The 22,144-nt window shown below is 40.9% G+C and overlaps 1 protein-coding gene across 1 annotated transcript in view; it reads right to left on the bottom strand.

The window, feature by feature from the left end:
- ubr5 (ubiquitin protein ligase E3 component n-recognin 5) overlaps positions 1 to 21,881 on the bottom strand; it is a 42,451-nt gene extending 20,570 nt beyond the window's left edge. Inside the window, exons 1-28 of the mRNA XM_020611680.1 lie at positions 21,621 to 21,881; positions 16,437 to 16,481; positions 16,287 to 16,371; positions 15,698 to 15,774; positions 14,202 to 14,321; positions 13,290 to 13,563; positions 12,937 to 13,096; positions 12,532 to 12,681; positions 11,517 to 11,728; positions 11,248 to 11,364; positions 11,002 to 11,112; positions 10,656 to 10,810; positions 9,890 to 10,007; positions 9,516 to 9,700; positions 9,250 to 9,359; positions 7,608 to 7,720; positions 7,307 to 7,453; positions 7,040 to 7,151; positions 6,758 to 6,912; positions 6,437 to 6,634; positions 5,939 to 6,149; positions 5,556 to 5,682; positions 5,198 to 5,349; positions 3,628 to 3,723; positions 3,131 to 3,254; positions 2,892 to 2,989; positions 2,106 to 2,263; positions 437 to 528 (exon numbers count right to left, since the gene is read on the bottom strand). Coding sequence (XP_020467336.1) covers positions 437 to 528; positions 2,106 to 2,263; positions 2,892 to 2,989; positions 3,131 to 3,254; positions 3,628 to 3,723; positions 5,198 to 5,349; positions 5,556 to 5,682; positions 5,939 to 6,149; positions 6,437 to 6,634; positions 6,758 to 6,912; positions 7,040 to 7,151; positions 7,307 to 7,453; positions 7,608 to 7,720; positions 9,250 to 9,359; positions 9,516 to 9,700; positions 9,890 to 10,007; positions 10,656 to 10,810; positions 11,002 to 11,112; positions 11,248 to 11,364; positions 11,517 to 11,728; positions 12,532 to 12,681; positions 12,937 to 13,096; positions 13,290 to 13,563; positions 14,202 to 14,321; positions 15,698 to 15,774; positions 16,287 to 16,371; positions 16,437 to 16,481; positions 21,621 to 21,682 — 3,764 coding nt within the window. The 5' untranslated portion in view covers positions 21,683 to 21,881. The remainder of the gene's footprint in view (positions 1 to 436; positions 529 to 2,105; positions 2,264 to 2,891; positions 2,990 to 3,130; positions 3,255 to 3,627; positions 3,724 to 5,197; positions 5,350 to 5,555; positions 5,683 to 5,938; positions 6,150 to 6,436; positions 6,635 to 6,757; positions 6,913 to 7,039; positions 7,152 to 7,306; positions 7,454 to 7,607; positions 7,721 to 9,249; positions 9,360 to 9,515; positions 9,701 to 9,889; positions 10,008 to 10,655; positions 10,811 to 11,001; positions 11,113 to 11,247; positions 11,365 to 11,516; positions 11,729 to 12,531; positions 12,682 to 12,936; positions 13,097 to 13,289; positions 13,564 to 14,201; positions 14,322 to 15,697; positions 15,775 to 16,286; positions 16,372 to 16,436; positions 16,482 to 21,620) is intronic.
- Between the last annotated feature and the right edge of the window lie 263 nt (positions 21,882 to 22,144).

Here is a 22,144-nt window from a genome sequence, read left to right as displayed (position 1 = left end):
TCAAATATTGTTGACAAATCTGTCTAAATCTGTGTTAGTGAGCACTTCTCCTTTGCCGAGATAATCCATCCACCTCACAGGTGTGGCATATCAAGATGCCGATCAAAATATTAGGGTCATAATATTACAAACACCTCTGAATATAATCTAGTCAGTACAACAGCACCTTTAACTATGACTTCAATAATAAACAGCAAATTGAATTTATACATTCATGACAATTTCACCAAAAACTGAAACATTTTGAGCTTCATAAACACAGATGTTAACATGCAAGTGTTGCACTGAATTGCATACAACTGTACATGTGCAATTATTATTAATGTGGCCTGGCAGTGTATGACCTACTTTGGAAAAAAAGTGATGAAAAGCAATGTTAAGTAAAACTTGAACCTTTAGAAGATTACATAAGGTCACCCTCAAAACTAGAACTTACTTGCAGTCATGTCCTTTGTGACACACCCTTGCACACTCTGTACAGCAGCAAAGAGACTCCAGCAAGCCACAGGTGCGACACTCAAAGATGTCCTGAATACAAAGTCAGTGCGATAAAAAATGTCAGTGTCAGCTCACAACTGAACATTATATACTGAAGAGCTTCACAAACAACTCTCCCAAATTGCTGATGTTCCACTTGTGCAGCAAAAAGGAACACTATCAGAAGCTATGTGGAGTTATGTTCCGCTCCACTAAGGCAGGGCAATACAACCACCAAGATAATTAAATGACATTAATGAAATCCCATTTATAACGATATAGTGATGAGCAGGCCCAAACGGAATCTGTTTAGTTTTTTTTAAACTGTTTTCTGCCATTATTCAGGATGGAAATCTGTGAAGTTCTGCAGAGCAAATTTTTGTTTAATTTTCTTGCTTGTAAAAAAAAATTTAGCTAACAGCAATTTTTTTTAGCAAAAGTAAACACAAAAATGCATTAAAGCAGCCTAAAATAATTTTGAGCAGGGTGAAATAAATCAATTTGTATGAAATTTTAAATTTGAACATTTTTTTATTTCATCCACATTTCAAGATGCTCAAAGTGTGAACATTTCTTGGAAATTTCACCAGAATGAAATTCAATAAGGACATATGGCCACTGTATTGCAAAGTTCAGTTTCTTTAGACATAAGCTACTGATGAACCACCACGCAAAAAAGGAGGGTGCGGAGGGGGCAGTTGGGATAACGAGTGTTTCCAGATAATCTGGTCAGGAGACATTAATACTTTTGTTAAGACATTAACCTGGGTTGTTCACATAGGCTGCTGAGGGGAACAGGTCTGGAAGTTGACATGAGATGTGACAGATTGTTGTGTAAGGAATGAAAAGGAAGCGCCAGACAGAGATGTACAACTAGCCAGTCAAGGCATGAAGTTGATGTGAATGTTGGATTCTTGGCTTGGAAAATGACAAAACCATTCACAGCATCGCACAACTGTTGCACACATGCAGATGGGGCAAATGCATGCTTACATTCTGTGTTTCTACTTTCTCTTCAAAAGCTGTGGAAAATTCATACAGGTCTATTTTTAAGTACTTTATTTTTATTCCTATTTATCTCATTTCACAATGAGCATTCCTTTGTCTGTCTGCATTGTTTACTGTCTGTTTATACTGCTTACTTTGCATTGTCTGCACTATTTGTTGCTTGTTAATACTGCTATTTTGTTATATTACACAGCCTTATGCTGGTTTACTGTTTACTTGCCCCTTGCATGGGGATATGTACATACACACTGAGAGCCGATGTACCAGAGTCAAATTCCTTGTATGGCCGACACACCTGGGCAATAAAGCAGATTCTGATTCTGAGATTCTGCGGGTGCAGATTCCTTTGGGGCCCGCTGACGAGTACATTTTGATAAATGTATCTGCTCTGAATTTGGGTCAACCCTGTTCACATTTAACCAAATAGGCTATAGCAGGGTTACACAGATGACACTTTTAAGCCCAAAACAACAAAACACATGCATCCTGATCCACAAGTTGTTGGAAACGTAAAACTGAGCCAACAATGAAACTGTGGCAAACAGAGGCCACACAACATAAATGATATGGAAATGGTTTTCCCTTTAAACTGCAGTGTAATGACATCCTGTAGGGCTGACCTGGTTAATGTGCTCAGCTCCAGTCCAAGTGAAACTGCAGGTGTCATTGCAGCACAGAACATACAGGGGAGAATCGTCTGGGTTGGTGCCGGACGGGCAAATCATTTCCATGAATACAGAATCCGCATCCTCCTTCTCAGCAATGCTAGGGTCACCCACTGCGTTCAAGGCATTTCAGGAAAGAAAGGAAAATAAGAAAATGGACAATGTTATAACATGGCAGGTGGCTGTTGTGAGCAGGGCAGCAAAATGTCAGGATTCACATAACTCATGGATAAATTCCAAAGTTCCTGCTGTTTCCTCACCAGGTCAAATTTGATTCACAATAAATATGTTGCTTTCTCAAAATATACAAAACTTGGGACAGTTTCGGGACTAGTAATGAGGTAAAACAATGAAATGATGATTCCCAACTATTTTTGGAATGTGTTGCAGACATCAGAATTGAAGTGTTTATTTTGAACAAAGAATAAAACCAATGAAGTATCACATCAAATAATGTGCTGCTGTATTGGTTTCAGTATAATACAGGACACAAATGATTTACAAATTTTTATTTTTAGTTTTAATTTTACATACCATCCCAACTTTTTCTGATTTGGGGTTGCATTTCTTTCTTTCTCCATTCTGTTTGTGTCAGGACCACATGACAACACATGGAGTATAAATACATAATACCAAGCATGAAGAGCTGGCATTTAAGTGCAGGTTTGTAACTGTGACCATCGCCCATCAAATGACAAACCAGTTCATAGCAGAATGCAGAAAGCTGACTTATTAACTTACCCTTAGCCATTTTCTGAGCAGCTTCCAATACAGTGATGGCTGCTGGGTAGGCTCTCCCACTGACAGCCAGCATGAAGGGAGTCATTCCACGGGCATCCCTGTAAAACAGACAACACAATATATGCGCACACTTTAGAGGGACAGACAGCGAATCAAAAATCAGGACAATACAATAATAGAGTAATAACATACAGGTATTTGTAAGTATGCTAATATACAGTAGAAATAAAGGAATGTACTTTGCAGAGAGCAGCTCCCTTAGGTGTGGCCTCAGAACAACGCTGTCACACATCAGCTTTAGGATAAGATGGGCATTGGCTTTCCTGTCTTTAGATTCAACTACAGGTGGCTCAGTAGACGGCCCTGTTTATATGGAGACCACAATTCATAAAATGACAAATATCAAACAGTTTAAGCAGCATTTGAATACCAAAGATATATACAGCTGATGGAGCAATAGTTTATACTGATACCACTAAGATTACATACATTAGAAAATACCATGAGTCAATTTATTCACTAGAGACATGTATCAACACTACAAAAATACAAAATACTCACTTCTTTTCTATTTCTCTACAGCATATGTTTAAAGACACTGTGTTGGGAACACGGGTTGTACTTTCCAAGTTTGAGACCAGTGTAGCTGTATCCTACCCAAATACAAATGACCGAACTTCCAGAAATCTTGACTTGCAGTAAAAATATCTCCTCCTCCAGTGAGGATGTCGTGTACCTGGAATGGTGGAAGTGCTGGGTCCCTGGCTGGTCCCAGAGGAGGCAGTGGTGAGTGAACCCACAGCTGGTGCCAAAATGAAGTCAATGTCACCATCTGTTGAATAAAATAATGTATATTTCACTAACCTTGTGAGAAATATCACTACAAAGTCATTTGACAACTATGGCAAAACAACTCACGGGTTACAGTGGAGTGGGTAGGCTGCCACAAGGTACCAGTGAGAAGGTCAAGTTAAGATCTCCAGTTTTAAGATGTAAAAAATTTCACCATACAACATGGTGGCTGAAACCCTTATATCAGGATTGTACATCTCTAGAACTCTTTCACACCTCACACTTCTTTCAAATTAGGAATTGACCCATTGATACTTGTAACTTCTGGTAGATCTACCAGTGTGTGAAAGCCAGAAGGTTAAATAAGTTTGAGGGGCAACAGCATGGGGGGGTGGTGGGTTTAAACATCTTGTAACTTCTCCATAAATTAAAATATATTTTCACCTTATTGCCCAAAGAAGCATCAAATAGCTACAATATCACAGACCCCTGCAGTGGATCAAAGACACCTCATGACAGCAGTGCATGGACTGACTTTACCTGCTCTCAGAAATGCCTATAGGGTGCTGATCAGGACATGTGCAGCCTATGTACTACTTATCTTGGCTCATAAGCTGCTTTCATATGACGTTTTGTGCACCCATGGGTTACTTGTACCTGAATATCAATATTTCTCAACTAGTGCACACCTCAGTTCTGCAGCAAAGTTTGAAAAATATTCACATATTCAAACCCAAACGACAGCTCCTTCCAAATGTACAAGCTACAACTTAAGCTTAAACAAACTAAGCCTTGGCTGTAGCTGTAGCTTGTCGACCTTACTGCGGTTGTAAACGGTGTTGTATGTAATTTAACAATGTTTTGTTTATGCTGTATTGCTCCAAGAACTTGGAACCTCTCCAACTTTACAGAAGTCTCAGTAGTATCTGTTGTCATCGCCCCCACACCCCTCGGAGCATGCTGTTATTTGCATCCTGGGCAGTAGACCGCCATATGGAAAAAGTACACACACTGTCAAAAATCTGAAAGTACTCGTTTATAAACATTTGTAAACATTTCCACCCTTAACTTCAACAGTGCTTGCACAATGGCTAGTCTGCCGTTTTGTATACTGCATCTCATTGCCATCAGTCAGCTGCATTCTCAGTTCTGGAATGACAATTAATTGAGGGGTGACAGGTTGTGTTGTAGCCATTCACAGTTAACGAAAAAAAAAAATCACAGTAGCTAAATCGACTTCATAAAATTATGCTGGTTTAAATGTTTAACTGGAACTTTTATTTTGAAGTCGTGTATATTTCACACAGTCTACCCACATTTAGTAAATTTTTACCTATGCCCAGACCTGTAAATTAATCAACTCACACCCAAATATTACTGACAAAGGGTACACACTAAGATTTCTACCTAGTGTGGGAGTTTTCACATAATTAAATGACCATCACAGTCCACTGCTAGAGGATGTTGCACACAGAGACAATCCACTAATTTTACACTTGTTAGGATGCACTGACCAGGGTCCATGGGTGGGGGGTCAGGAACCCAACTTGGTGGGGCAATGGGTGGTGACACAGGGTCCTGGTGGTCACTAGATGATGGACCGGACTCATGACGGCCAAGACCTGCCGCTCTGAGAGACCTCCGCATCATCTCCCTCAAACGAATCCTGGAAGTGTGAAACGTAATAAAACATGGCACCCAAAGTAAGATTATCAGTGCACATGTTTTGATGTTACTGTATAGCAGCTCACTGAAATTGGAAAGCAAAATGGTTCTTTTCTTAGTGAGCCTTGTGTACTAAATGATATTTGCAGTTTTCTGCATATTAAGAAAGAAAGAAAAAGGGTAAAAATAGTACAACGGGTAATTTACCCTCTGCTGCTGGAGGACCCAGTCCTGTTTCCAGAGCTGTTGCTTGAAACCACAGAGATGGCATTGGCAATCGCCTCCACAGCAGACAAGCGCTCTGCAAATGTATTTCTTTCTGACCTTTCAGCTTCTGAAATGAAACAGGGTGATCACTTAGCAGGAGGAGAGAGTCAAGAGAAAGCAGGCAATTAAACTAACACCGGCGAGCAGACTCAAGCTGGGATGGTGTGTTGAGAAAGTAATATTCTTTCACAGTACAAATTTCTAATAAAGATGGCAATGGCAAACTGGGACATTAGTAAGAAAAATAGAACTGTAACCTTTAAATTAAGATAATTCTAATAAATTCGAACTTTAGATCGTTAGACCCAGCTATTAGAGCTTACCTTCCTCCTCTTTGGTCTCCTTGTTGCTAACAGGGAAGCATACAGAGACAGCAGCGTGGAGGATGTTGCGGTTTCCATCACAGCGGTGGCCTAGAAGTGCTGCAAGGGCCTGGCTGCCCTGATCCAAAAGGAATGCCTGCTCAAGATTCACCAGGTACTGCCGACAGGCTTCATAGTCACAACGTAGCACATGCTGCATCAGTGTCTGTTTCTGTAAGAGACAGGGAGGATGAGTGAGTACTGATTATGGTCGCTCATTTGGATGCCTATGTTATTTCACTTGAACAGACAGCATTACATTTAGGTCTTTCAGATATACTTATGATAGAAACGTGAATAAAATGGTAAAAACTAGCAGTAAAACTGGCGAGGTCAACTTTGCAAGGTAACAATGTACCCAAGGGAAAACTTTCACATTTTAAGGGCAGGAAATAACACTTAATTCACCAGTTATCAATTAGTTAATTTTTGTTCTGATTATTATAAGCTCATTTTTACCTCAACAGCCATGATAATAACAGCAGCTTTCTTTTTAATGGTGGAGTTGGAAGGGAGATTGGCCAGAGAGTGCACGCCCATTCCTAGGCTGTTTATAGGTGGCAGGTCCAGCCAATCAGGATCTCGAATTCCACCCATGCAGTCTTTGGCCATTGGGTAGATTGTGCCATTTCCATCTCGAAGGATGATAGGAGACTCCTGGGGAAGGAAGAGAAAAAAAACATAATTTCAACATTTTAAAAACACACTGAACATAAGGTTCAGTACAAACTGTTGTGCTTATCTGCAACAACGCATTACCTATTTGGGGAGTCATCTCACCTGTCCTGCAGTAAAGATGGCCACATTGTGCTCGCTCTGCCCCAAGAATGCCAGATTACTAGTAGGGAAGTTATTTTCCTGCTCAGCTTTGCCTGTGGCCAGGTCAAAGATACAGTACCTTACCCAGTTACCAGTTTTCAGCACTGCGTGGACTCCTGGAAGGTGGAGAGAGGCTTAAAAGTTAGAAATACTCCATACATAAATACAAATGTACAGAAAACTAAAGACATTAAGCAAATATATTGATAAAGTATATACTGACATATAAAAGGACAAACACACCTTTGGAGTCAACATTCACAGCTAGAATTTCAGCCTTTTCTGGGATACAAAGCTTTTTGGGTGTGCGTTGAAAACAATCTGGAACTTTAGGAGTCCCACCAGTTTTGACCACCTGTCAGGAACAGATTGAAGAGATAACAAGACAGTGAACATAAAAGTCAGGAGGATGGATTCTCAAACCTGCACAGACACATTCTTCAATTATTAACTCTGAACTTCAAATACTAAAATGAAGACAAGAAAAATCTGGTCAAATTGAATATGAACCTGTAGTTCATCTATCCTGAGGAGTCTACAGTCCTGCAACAGTGATGATGGGTCTGAGTCAGTGGGAGCAGCAGTACTCTGGTTGCTCATGCTGCTTGATGTCCCTGGAAACTTCACAGCAACATATGCACCATCCACTTTGAGTACCTAGGACAGAATATGAAGCAGTGAAACTGTAATGTCTTGATACAGAAACAAGTAGACAGAAAAGGGACAAAGCAGACACCCGTATTACTTATTATTCCTATATATTACTAACTTTAATCTTATATACACAATACTGTATTTCAAAGGCACCCACCTTTCCCACTGGAACATTTTTTACATCTTCCACAAACACAACCTCCCTGAGAGGCCACTGCTCCTCATTCACCTTCTCTTCCTCTTTGGGAGCTGGGGTAGAACGCCGTCGCTCTGCAAGTAGTACAGCATATTAACTCAGTCCTTTGGTCATAATAGTGTATATTCAAACTAAACCATTAGGCATGCCTGTATAATTGTATGCGCTTCAATGCAACACTTTCATCTCAGCATCTTGTGTTTATGAAGCTCAAACTGTTTCGGTTTTTGGTGGTTATGAATGTATGAATTCAAATCTATGTTTATTATTGAGGTCATAGTTAAAGGTGCTGTTGTACTGGACTACATTATATTCAGAGGTGTTCCTAATATTCTGACCCTCTCATGCATGTAGCTGGGAAGGGCAAAAATATAATCGATAATTCTGAATATAATATAGTCCAGTACACCACCATCTTTATCTATGACCTCAATAATAAACATATAATTGTATTTATACATTTATAAAAAGTTCACCAAAAACTGAAACATTTTGAGTTTCATCAACACAGATGTTAAGGCAGGAGTGTTGCACTGAAGTGCATATAGTTGTACAGGTGTTCCTAATAAATATGTATATTGGTGACCAAGGCATAAAACCTTTTGTGTGGACTAAGGAAAATAAATAACCAACTCTGGCAGCTATCTGTATGGTTCATGTGACAAGAGGAAGTAGACATCAACCCAGTATACATCATGAGCTGGCCAGAGTTCCGTTGCAGGAAAAGAGGCTGATAAAAGCCTGTGCACCATCTGTTTCAGAGGACTAATGAGAGTACAGAATGAGGAAGAAATTGGTTCTGTGGCTGGGAGATAGAAAGGAAAGTTAAGACCTAAGTGCCATTGAGAGCTAGAGGTTAAAAGGGACAGATAAGGCAGACACACACTAAGCCAACATCAAAGAACTAGCAGCAATGAAAGCTGACTGATGCAATGCCTCATGTCCCCTTCGTCTGAGTCAAAAAGTGGCACTTGAAAACACCGCACAGACTACAGCCAGGTGGTCAATTAGCATGCATGTTCTGCACTTGCTTGAGGAAATAACTCTCCATACCAGCAGGTGGTGGTAGTCTGTATTTGACATTCAAAAAGGGAAGCCCTAGGACTGTGGATATACACAAAGTTAAAAAAAAGCAGCTCTCACTCACCACAGATGGTTTATAGCTGCTTCTAATCAAGAATATGTTTGATAAGAACATGCAAACAGCACTGGCATTGTCATCCCTTGGTCTTTTGGTTGTGGAAGAAAAAAGGAAGATGTGGAAGTAAAAAGTAAGGAGAGACTGCACTAAATGGGTGAAATGGATATTACAGCGACAGGCTTAAAGCAGCTCAAGGGGCTTTGCAGAACCTCTCTCTTCTCATGCACTGCTTCGCTAAGCTAAACATCCAAATCAGAGTGGTCTCTCTCACCAACGGCCTCTGCTGCCAATTCAACACACCGAGTTGGCTAAAAAGCCACTGACAGGGTCCGACTAGCGCCAACAGAATGGGACACACCGCAAAAACTAGGGAAACAGATGCTCACTGATGGCCCGACAGTGGCCGATGGCCGACCGTCAGCTTGGTGTGTTACGGGCCATAGGAGAGAGAAGCTGACATACTGTAGGGCAGTGAAGCACTGCTAGCAATGGAAGAGGTATCACTGCAGGTAGATGCTGGGGACGGAGGAGGACCCATCTCAGTCTTCACCAGCTCTGGCTTGCTTTCAGTCCTATGGGTAAGACCAAGATATTGAGTTGAATTTTACTGTTGGATTCATGAAATCTAGCAGAGCTCTCTCTGGTCTATATATATCTTCTAACTAGTACTAACTAAAATAACGTGGATTTGAGAAACTAAGACTTTTGTTAGATTTGATGAAACTGACTTGATTTCCTGGGTCTTGGTGGTCTTCTCCATGTTCTTAAGACTCTCTGGTGAGCGCAGCTGGAACCTGCAGCTGTCATTCATGTTCCAGACAGACTCCAACAGTACACCCACTTTGGGAATTCCAGCACTGACAGAAAAGGCCACTGCACCGGCATGGTAGAGGGGGTTATTCCTCAAGCACACCTAAGGAAGAAATAGGCACATTTATTAGTAAAAATAAATTACTTTTACACTAAATGAAGGACTAGCATAATTCCCCTAACATGATTCTTAAGTCTAGACAAAGACCAAGCTATAATAAACATCTACATGGAAGACTTCCAAAAGAAGAGGTTCTGAATGCACTTCTGTCAGAAAAAGTTTGTGTCTTGCCTGTGTTCCCACTGTGATGTTTGGTATTGAGGAAATGCCAGGACTGGACTTTGGCTTTTTGTTCTTGGCTCTGGCCTTTTCAAGCATCTTCTTCCTTTGACTAAAAGGCACAACACCCCTACAGACAAACACAAGCAGTGAAGTGTCAAAACATCACTGACATCCAGCAGACAAACTGTTTTCACTGTGTATTAACATCACTTTGCCATCTTTGCTAAATGTCAGGTCTCAAGGAATCATCACACTGCATGCTTACAGGTTCCCATTGTATGGTTTTGGCAGAAAACAGCAGGACAAGACCATTACTACAGCTACATTTTCTCTGCAGTACTGGCTGCTGAGTGTTATTAATCAGATTTGGTGCCAAATCGTGTTGAGAATGGCATTTTCTGTTAGATTTTGCTTTAGTAGTCATATAAGCAAAACATGAACAGAAAGAAAAGCCTTATGATTTGACAAGCCATTGGCTTATTTTAAGCTTATGCTTCCAGTGATTGACTGCAATATAAATCTATACACTGCTGACATCTAAATCTGGACAAAAACAGATGACTGCAAGGAACAATTCTTGATTTACTAATAATTATCAAAAACACTGAAAAAGAACTGTAATTTACTGACTGCTGTACACTCCTCTGATTACTATGAAACTACATTTAGTGGGGTAATGTATGGCGACATTCAGGAGCCAGTGTTGTTAAAAGCAGAGAATTATAATTCCATTCAATGTAGTTCAATGGAGGAATAAAAACACTTTTTTCCTCACCACCAGTAGAGGCAATTCTCCAGCTGTGCACACGTGTAGAGTGCACAACAGTGCAGTGACACTATGTGTTCCCCTTGCAGCTCAGGGAAAGCCTGAGCACTGTGCTCTAGCTTAGAGGCCACTGTGCTTAGTGTGTCATCCACCCAGGTTGCCACCTGCACCCCACATACACAAACGTGAGTTAATGAACAATACATTAAATATGTATGATGTTAGTAACTATAGAGAGATTTAGTCACTTGATCACAGTCTTGGCTGCACAAATAATCCTGTGGCCAAAACCTATTATGACAAAACAGCAAGACATGCACATGTTATCACTTTAAGAGGAGAAATCATAATGTACCTTGTTGGTCTCTGTAGCTACAGTGGCTCTGATGCTATTTGCAGACAATAAGGTGATCTTCTCATTGGCCAGGCCAAGGAAGGATACACGTGGGTGATGAATGGAAGGATTCTGAAGACAAAAAAATCTTATTAGCTCTCCAACATATAATAAACCATCAGTGCTTACTGGGCATAAAACATGCATGCTGTAATTAAAACATAGGGTTTTTTTTTTTTTGATAATTCCACTAATTGATTTCTCTACCTGTGTATTCCTATAAGGTTCAGGTTCATTCCACTTCCACTGATAAAGCTCTCCTTTGGAGCTAACTGCCACCAGCTCTGAGAACATGGCTCCAATGCTCACAAACTTAACAGCATCCTGGAAAAGAAATATAAGATCTCAGTAAATGTCATTTATAGATGATCAAAGGAATGAGAATAAATCAAAGCTGCAATGTTACAGCGAAGGGTGTGTATGTCTGTGTTTCACAATGGAGATTATATGAACAATTCTGTCTGTGCTCCTCCTACCTTGTCAGGCCACCACTGGAGCTCCTCCCCCAAGGATACAGGGCTCTGGACAGGAATACTCTTCTTGTCCAGGCTGGACTCACCCTCACGGCTGGTGGAGCCTCGCTCTGTATCAAACGAGGCCCCATCCAGCCACCGGCGCTCGCGTAACCTCAGCACAGACTCACGCTCACGCAACAGCTCTGAGTCGCGCTCTAAGGGAAGAAGGAGAACTGGTATGCAATAAGGTCACACCAGTGGGACAGAAGTAAGCGACTCTCTGGGAAAGACCCGTCAACATAGTTGTAAGAATAAAGAGAGAGAGAGAGATAATCTTTAAATTTACTGTAATGCAAACCAAAATTGCAACAATGAAGATTGAGTGGCAGTCTAAATTATACTGGGGGGTGAGTCAGTTTGCACGTTTATATGTTAAAATGCGAAGTAGGAGAGGAAGAGGATAGACAGAAAGATGCATGCAAAAGGGCTGAGAATGGACTAGGCAGGTTTTTAGAATAGACTGCATTAAAGGGTCCCTGTTAAGACAGATGGGCCTAGCGGGCCTTTCTCAGAGAGCTCACAGTATATACTACAGTCATGCACCATATAACACCAAACATTTATAGCCTGTAACACTGTTACAAAACCAGATTAACAGACTGAAGAGAAAAATCCCCAGCAAAGGAGCAGAACACCTGCACTTCAGTAAAATAGCTGTTGAGCAAAGAGGAAAATAATTTCACCTAAAAAAAAATGGGGTTTGGCCTTACCCTTGCTATTGTCTTTTTCTGTGAAACAGTGTTTTGCTTATAAGAAGAATTTCTCTTATTAAATCTTAAACCGCAGACAAGTTTTTTCTAAGAATCCATCTACAGAAAAACTGTGGAAAAACAAAAAAAACTTGTGTGTTGTGTTTGTCCTTTGAAGCCACTGAAGCTCCATCCCCAGAAACAAAAGCCATCACCAGTGCTGCCGCCAAAGCCTTTAACACCCTAGTGCCTTCCCTCCACTAGTCAGAGATGAGTTGTTGAGTTACCTCTGGAGGATCCCAGGCGAGACAGTGAGGAGCGTCTAAAAGAGGGGTAGCCAAAATAACTGATGTCCTCAGAGAACATGGCGTCAGCATCAATAATTACGCTGGGATGGGCTGAGTGAATGTCTGCATCCAACAGGGACATCAGGTCCTCTGCATGGAACACAGGCGCATATGGATACCAGGTTAGGAAAATTATGCTAAATATAGTCTAGATTATTTCAATGATCATAATTACTTTGAATAATGTATTAGTCTGACACAGGATTACTTGTAATACAATGTGCTGAAATTCTGCTAAGTCTTCCCAACTTCATATCAGTTGGTGATGTATTTAATAGAAATTATCTTCTGTCAAAGAAACACCAACATCTTCAGCATTTTTGTTTCTTGTTTCTTTTGACAGACCTCCAGGGAGATAGGACTCGCTGGCTGTATCATCTCCATCATCTCCATCCTCATCATCCCGGCTCAGCAAGTTGTTCACAGCGAGGTTGACATCCAGGTTGGTCCTCTGGAGCTCCCTAATGATCACACTCCTGGACTTCCCCTGAAGGACTACCTGGGCCTGGGGGAAAGTGACAAGAGTAACAAGAAAACAAAAAAAAAAAAACTGTTTACTGATACTCATTCATGACCACAGATTAAATAAATGTGTACTATTAACTATATACTTTGCTTCAGAGAGAACAAAGTTTTAAAAAATGCAACAAAAAATGGTTTAACACAGAAAAGGTGCATATACACTCTGAATATTGTACCTGTGTAATAAGTTCTTCTGGGATGACAGAAGCTGGTATGACTGGCTGCGGCTGGCTACCTAGGAGGCCTGAGCCACGATCCCTTCCTGTACGGATCACCCTGGTCTGTCGGCGGGAATCTCGAGCTGCTGTGGATGACCTGCCCGATGTACCACCCCCTCCTCCTCCGCCCCCTCCTCCTCCACTGCTGCCACCTCCTGCTCCACCTCCCCCTGCTCCTCCTCCACTTCCTCCACCTCCACTGCCTCCATTTACACCAGAGCTCCAGCGACTCCTGTCACACACAGTACAAGGCAGTGGTGAGATGCAACTGCCAAAACACCATGCGACTAACAGAGCACGCTCAAAACACGTACATATCTGTGTACATAGGGATTCAGCCATTTGTGACAGCAGAGACTGGGCAGTCCAGACTGCCTGAGATGGTTTTGCATCAGAAGAAATTAACTAGGCATTTTCTTATTTAATCAGGTAGTGTGAGAGAAAAGCCTTGCCACCTCATATGACAGTCTATAGAAACTGTATAATAAATCTTTTAAGTACATGTTTTGGATATTAAACCAATTTAACTTTAAACTGTAATGGTGCAGATTTATAGTGCTTTTCTGCAGCTCTTTCTGTTCTATTCTACTTCAATATCAGGGCCCACAACAACTATATTATGTTAAGCAAATCTCCAGTGGTGACCATAAACAAAAGCACAAAAAAATGTATACTGCAAATTTAAAGAGGTGAAAGATGTATGCCACTAATCCATTACATTTTACAGTAACCAAAAGTTCTCTGTTCAGAATGGGTGGCACTGAACCCTGTGGGGAATACGCCCCCAAAGCCACTGCAGCGTCAGGGCTATGCTCTAAACACTGAGCTTTCATTGGACCATTTGCCTCTGTCAGCCCTGCCAGAACTTACCCAAGGGTGTTGCCTGCCAGTCTGCCCAGTGTGTCAGAGCCAGACAGGAACCAGGGCAGATCACTAGTCCTGCCTGGCCTGGAGCTCCTTCCTGTCCCTGAACCACTGCTCAACTTTGAACTGGAAACAAAAGATGGGAAATCAGTTACAAACCTACAGAAGTCCCAGAAGGACCAAAAGACTTACTTTATTGCCTGGGTCAACAGAAGCTAAATTTAGCCCAGGTATTTGTTAAATTATACCCCTTGGTTGAGGATTTATTTTAATATTATAATGTGAAACATGATGGGGTATTTTGGAGACTAGCATGGCAACACCCTTGGGAGTCAGAATTGGCTGCAACTCGTTCCTCTTTCAAGACTTTCCTTTGTAGAGGTTCTTGGGGTTTAGGGGCTGCAACAGCTTTCTCCTATTTCAATATTTTTATAATGAGTTGCCTTCTGACTTTATAAAAATCTTTATAATAGTATTCTTAACTGATCCGTTCTAAGTAAGCAATTTAATGGTGTTTTGCTGTGGCAAGGAAACTAAGCTGACAATTTTGACAGACTATGGTGACACTGAATTTAGATAATTTCCAACAAAAAACACATTTAGTAGCATCCTATAACAGTGGAATACAAAAACATGCATTCAAAATATTTCTACAGAGAAAAAGCACATTCACAAGCTCACCCTCTCCATAGAACTTGTGTTACAATTCAATCAATCTGGCTATTAGGCCTTATTAAGTAAGCTGACACACTTGCCAAAGACAAACTGCCATATTCTCTTCTGCACACCTCCCAGCAACCCCAAATGGTGCTGACTATTACAACTTAATACATTTCATCTTCTTTTACAAATCTGCAGTAAGGGAAAATGTTCTGCAGAAGGGAGCTCCTCAGCCTTTTGTATCCTGTTTCACATGCATATTTAGCAGCTAGAGGGGCCTTGAAACTCTCTTAAATCAATGTTAAATGCTGTTCTGCTGGCAGCACATCGAAAGTTATCAGTGAGCTATTCACCAAAAATACATGCTCATGGCCAACAGCAATAAAACAGCAAGTATTTTTATATGTAAAAGACTGTCTTGCTGCTGGTTGTTTGGTGTCATGATTAGAAAAAAAAAAAAAGCAAAAATAATTTTGCATTGTAAAACAAATATTGGCTCTGCAACTCGGTATACCAGAGTCACTGAAAAGATACCAAAATCTCCAAGCACAACACCAAGGCCTGTCAGTCCAACAAAAGCTTTACACGGGGTTTGTCAGGCATTCAGTTTCACTCCTGATCTTTGCAGGAAAAAGTCAGTATTAGTCTAAAAAAATGTAGCAGAAAGTCAGTACAAGTCTAAAAATGAAACCATACTTCAGATCACAACAACCACCATTAGTAAGCCTGTGCAGGTTCAGGGCATCTTGAACTAGAGATCTCCACAACCCATCTGTTTTCCAACTCGATGCCAAAGCTAAAATAGTTTCCAGGACAAATTCCATCGTAGAGAAGTCTCTCACCCGTCGCTGCCATCCGGTTTGCTGAGCTCCAGGCGATCAGGCTGTACAGCAAAGCTGATTCTACAAACACGCCCATCCTAAAAGAGATACATTCAGAGTTTTTAGTATTATTTGAAAATGAAAACTCTTAAGGACATTTTGTAAAGTGGAGTGTAATGTACTGGATTACAGCTTGTATAAAGACAGACCAAAAAAATATATTTATTTTGTTACTCACTCAACAACAACAAATATTCAGAACCAACAAAGGCCTGAATCTATACGACTGAGTCTATTGCAAATTGTAGTTCAAAGAATGAAGCCCCCCTCCTCCTGAACATGCTGGCACTGGGTGTTTAAAACTGAATTAGCCTAATTAGGATGGTGCCCTGTATATAAACAAGTCCACAATTTTACATAACCAGGAAGTGACACAGAAGCCATTACCTAATGTTTTTAGCAAAGCCTGAGGTCATCTGATAATGGTGACTCAATTGGAAATGAAATATTGTCATATTATATTAAACTGTTTTTGGTGAGCTGCAGATAATAAACATATAATCTAGATCCAAAGTGTCCGATTAACGATAGTGATGTAACATCTTATTACCTCAAGAAGAAATCCGGCATGGTTTGGACCGACAACACACTGTTTCAAAACAAATAAGACAATATTCAAAATAATAAATGGGATCCTGTTTACAACAGATGATCACACTGTGCTAAGCAGCCTATAATTACACTGCTGACACAGACTCACCTGTTATAGCTATGTTTGTTGAGTTTCTCCGAGACCTCCCGGAGTCTGACAACAAGATGAAGAGCACATTAATAAAAGAAACATTTAGGACCTAATAATGCATGTTAATGTATGTCATTTAAAAATGCAGTATGGACCCATAATTATAAAAGGTGAATGACATGTTACACAACCAATTTAGAAAGTCACTTTCGGCTTTTCCCGTTTTAGGGGTCGCCACAGCGAATCGTCAAACTCATGACTCGCATGTTGACATTTGGCACATGTTTTACGCCGGATGCCCTTCCTGACGCAACCCTGATTCGAACCCGGGCCACAGCGGCGAGAGCACTGGGCCTTAACCACTAGCCACCAGGGACGGCTCTTGTTACACAATCAATTTAATAAAAAATTAAAATAAAAATAAAAAAACTACTGTCAACATAATGACTCAGACAGTTTAGGTGCATGTCAAATAGTTAACATGAATGCACAGCAACCCCAGGACAACTATTATACATCACCTATACAACTTCCGCTACACAGTTGTCAAATAATAAGGCAAATTAGGAGCACGGCTTCTTAGTCAGCATGAGGTATTAATTATACCAGTGGTGGTGGTGACAATGGTTAGATATTTTGTAATCTGTTTCTTCCATACCTGGACACTTCCCACAGCTACCAAAGCATCTGTTTTAATAAATGCCCTTTATCTACTTCAAACTCAAACAAAAAGATGTCTACAAATGCCAAATGGCTTTTCGGGATGTCCCAATACCAGAATCAATTCCGTGCCACTCTCTAGTACTCATACTTGTTAAAGTTGTCTGATACTACGCACCGATACCACTTAATGGCAACATTACAATAACCTCACACTAGTTTGGCAGGTCATTAGATGAAGGAAAAGAAATTTTAGCAGTCTGGAGATATTTTGAGATAAGTGGCAGTGACAAAAAGCTGACTGCAAGCTCTGCTTCTCTGAGGGAGAGAACTGTGTCAGAGAGCACGCACACACTGGGGGAAAAAAAATAACAAAATTGTGAGTGAGACAATAGCTCTCGACATCGGCAACAAAACCCAGAAATGGACAGAGTACAAGCAGTTTTTCAAACACATGTTAAACAAGCAGTAAAATAAATTGCAAATTCTTCACTCTGCCCACAATAAATTCACCTGGTCAACGGTTCACCCTCTAAACCCATACAGTGCTCATGATGCTGACTGTAGTACATGAATTTTACATAGTTAATGGTTTAGTCTAATGAACTGTGTATATGAAAATCTGTTGATGTTTTGTAGACTTTAAAAACTGAGACCAAACAGCTTCTGTATACCAGAGCATATATGGAATGTGCACAGCAAAGAGGCTGCAGTTATCTGCATCAACCCTTTTAAATTACAAATTTAAACTGCTGACTGTGACATAATGTGCTTTTTTTGAGGCATTCTGGGGAAGGAGATTGTAAACTAATCTCATCCTAAAAGAGGGCTGCACTCCTAAAAAGGTCAAAAACCTGGTTAGAAAGGTTAGCATGAGCATTCATCACTATTCACTGTTGAATTTGGGCCACAGCTAATGCACCATAACAACACACCATCCATTTTCATTAGTACTGGATGTTAAACTGCGAGGTTTGACAGGTTGAACACAGACACCCCCTCAAAATCCCCCTGCGACCCAGGGGACACTGCTTTTCAGGTGACGCACACACAGGGCCTGAAGGCCCTGAGACAGGTAAATCCCCATAAGGCGGCGGAACCAGACGGTGTGCCCCCTAGAGTGTTGAGAGCCTGTGGGGATCAACTAGCTAGTGTGTATACAGACATCTTCAACCTGTCTTTAACCCAAGCAGTAGTTCCTCGCTTTTTCAAAAAAATCCATTATCATACCGGTCCTTAAGACATCAGACACATCTACTCTGAATGACTTGAGGCCAGTAGCGCTCACATCAGTCACCATGAAGTGCTTAGAGAAACTGGTCCTCACACATGTTAACCACATGGTGCTAGACACTGTAGACCCCCTACAGTTTGCCTACGGCCCCAACAGATCAGTGGACGACGCGACGGCTCTGCCTTTATTCCACACCCTGAAACACCTGGACAACAGCAGTACCTATGCTAGGATGCTCTTCCTGGATTGCAGTTCTGTATTCAATACCATTCTCCTGGACAGGCTGATTGGGAAGATGACAGACCTCAGTGTCCCAACTCCCACATGTAACTGGATTCTGGACTTCCTGACTGAAAGACCACAGGTGGTCAGAATGGGAGGGAGGGTGTCTGCTGAGCTCACAATCAGCACAGGCTCACCACAGGGCTGCTGTCTCAGCCCCAAACTCTTCACCCTGTACACCCACGACTGTGTCTCCAACCATGACAACGCCATCATCATTAAATATGCTGATGGAACCACCCCTTACTAGACATGCACAATAATAATACAGAAATGTCCCACAAGGTATTTTTGTAAGAGCATCTCATCAATAGTGTTCTCTTGTGGGACCTGAGTAATAGCTGAACATTCTCTACTAAGCAATGGAAGCAAGCCTGAATATAAACTGTGTTTTAGTATGTTATAACCCCTCACTACCTCACCAAGCGTAATGACATATCTAACTCCACCATGTGAATTACTAAGTGTGATGTTTGAAGTTCACTGTGGGAAATACTATTACCCTATTTTTGTGTATTGTGGTTTTAATGCTTTGTTGCCTTTATGTAACTTTTTTATTTTTAAGACTAAGTGTTCTTTCTGGCTTTTGACTCCTTACCTGACGCCAAAGGAGAGCTGCACAAGAATTCCTATATGGCTAGACTGTCTGTTTATGCATAAATAGTAAATAAAAATCTTGACTTGAAACTGTAGATTAGGCTACGTTAGCAGCATGGCTAACCAGAACACAACAGAAAGTCACGGGTTGGAAACGTGAATGAAGCTACTCACATCAGCTCATCACAACGTGGTCGTATCATACATGCCTACTACTACACTGCAGCCCCTCACCCCCTGACCAACACAGCCCTGTGCATTAAAACATAGCAGGCAGTTGTGTTTTTGCCAAACTAATGTGAATATATGATCACACTCCATCATATTGGCCTGATTCTGTTATCTACTGATATCACGAGACATCTTTTGCCTCGGTGAGAAATAGTGTCACATTTTAATATTGCAAGCGCTCATAGCACGAGACCTTATCACACCCCCAATAGGAGGCTACAGAAATTTGGTCACTTACATTTTATAACTGATTAGAGTGGTGGCAGTGGCATGTCCAAACAGAACGTTTTAAGGTAATTTCCACAACCTGCTTTTCTTGTATTTAATCATAATTAGAACGCAAATCTCATAAAAACAAAAACTCTAAAGTGACTGCACTTTTATGGTCATTTTTACAGTAAAAAGACTGCACTGTTTTTAAGTAAGTATCAGTACTCGGTATTGGCAAGTACCCAGATGTGCTCCATCTGAATAATGGTATCGGTGCATCCCTAACAACTGCATTCTTATCCAACCACAGAAAACTCGTCTTCATAGATAAGTGTACATGCAACACATTTATTGATCATGTATCAACTATTGAGACATTTACATGCTAATGCTAAGTCTACACATAAAAATGCACAAAACATCCTGATAAGTAATATTGAAATGATTTCTCAGATAGTCACATAGCTTAAGTACAATTTGGACGTAAATGTGCAAATGTTTATTCATTTTTCACAACCCATATCAGAATAACATTTCACTAAAGGGAAGAACCATTTCACTGTGCTAAGCTAAAGTGCCATCAGTTAGGTCAAACAAACCACTTGCATTTGGTTAAGGAAATCTGACAGGATGCTCATGACAGGCAAGTGCAGTCCAGCTGGACCAAGCCTTTTTATTTCAGATAGAAGCAATAGTCTGCTTTGACAACAAAAAGTTCCTTCATGAGAAAGTAAGAAGAGGTGGCCTCCCAGCAGCACATGGTGACTATAGCATGCATGCCTGGGGGTCAAACAGTCATAACCTCAAGGAACTGATGGTCTACAGCACCAAGATGTTTGACTGGCGTTTTCTAATATGATCCTGTTAGGTATTTAGAACTGGTTAGCGCAACAATCCGTAGCTATCCTTATATTCAGACCAAGGCTGGGCCTCCAGAGTAAGACTATAGAAGTGCCTGCAAAAATCATTCAAATACTCCAAGTCTATATCCCGTTCGTAATCACAAGGTCATTCTAAAAAAACACTGTCACGTCTCAGCCTCTTGGTCTACATGTAGAACAGCTCCTTAATCAGTTCATTCTCAATGGACGATATAAATAGATTCATTATAAATAATGTTCTGCTAAAGTACAGGTCGCACACAATTTTCTGGACTTCACTTGTAACTTATGATGCAAGCCAGTATGTCAGTACTAACAATATTGTGTACTTTCGAATTTACTAATGTCAGTTAAAACCACGACTTGTCTCTTATGAAAGTCGACAACGGGATTAATGTGAATCCAGTGTTGCTAACTGTGCTTCGCTGCACATTTTAGATATTTAATCATCTCAGTGTACAATGCTAAAACAGACAAACGAGGTAATTTTTTGGTAATTCTTTAAATTGCGCTATTAAACTTTAACAACCACACTGACTCAAAAGACATCAAATAAAAATATTTGGCTTTGTCAAGAACGTGGTAGCGAGTTAGCTTGCTAGCATTAGCAGCTAGTCGTCAGTTACTTGACGTTAGCTACTTCATTGATCATGACAATCAACGAGACGTCCGCAAAACATATGCTGAAAATGTCAAAATACCGTTGACTGAATTTTAAAAAAAGAAAACTCGTTAATCATCAAAAAAGTGGTGCTTTAACACCTTTATTTCCCCATCTTTCCCCCATCCCCCAACCTGCATTGTCTGTCTCAACTTTGACTATGAGCCCATCCTTCCAGAGAACCAAGGAAACAACCCGCTAGCTAGTCCTGCGCTAGTTAGCTAACGGGCTAGCATTTAGCTAGCTAACGTGGATTGTTCAAGATGCCGGACTTCATTTCAACCCGGGGGGGTGGGGGTGGGGGGGTATTTAAATAATTAAAACCCGAATGTAAGCGCATGACAGTGTCAGCATCATTCATAAATACAACTTTAAATGCTTTATATTACACCCCGGACATACATACTCGTCCAGATTCATCGTTTCCATGGGCTGCAACAAAATACCTGTCATTGAGCTGATCCTCGGTCCCGGGCAACGGGTGAACCACGAAGTGTATAGATGTCATTGGGTTAATCCAAAATCACACACAAAAGTGTGAAAGATGCGGAAATTATTACTCTTTCAATTACTGTTTATATTAAGAATCATATGAATCCTTTATTGGCGAAAAACCTCGAGTTCGGATCCCTGCCTCCTCACCCACATGCCGCCATCTTAACTCTACCAGGCTTCTTCTCTGTGTTGATTAGTGCACATGCAACCGCTCCGATGGTTGGACCCCGACCTCAAGCAGGAAATGTGTTAAACTGGACGGGATTGGTCCGTGGATAATACATCCATGCATTGGTCTCAAGAAGAAAGGCTAGAATACTGCCATCAAAATTACTACACATTCGCACTCGAAATTCTTTGTTTTCACCCGGTTCAGCCAATGCATTGCCCATTTGTGCTTACAGGCAAATGCACTAGACTAATTTTCATCGCCGCTGCTGCTGCTGCACAGGCCAATAATAATGGCCAAAGAAAG

The sequence above is a fragment of the Monopterus albus genome, unplaced genomic scaffold (assembly GCF_001952655.1).
Source record: "Monopterus albus unplaced genomic scaffold, M_albus_1.0 scaffold116.1, whole genome shotgun sequence".
Taxonomy (NCBI): Eukaryota; Metazoa; Chordata; class Actinopteri; order Synbranchiformes; family Synbranchidae; genus Monopterus; species Monopterus albus.
The sequence above is the reverse complement of the archived record's forward strand: the minus strand, read 5'-3'. Positions and strand labels throughout refer to the sequence as shown.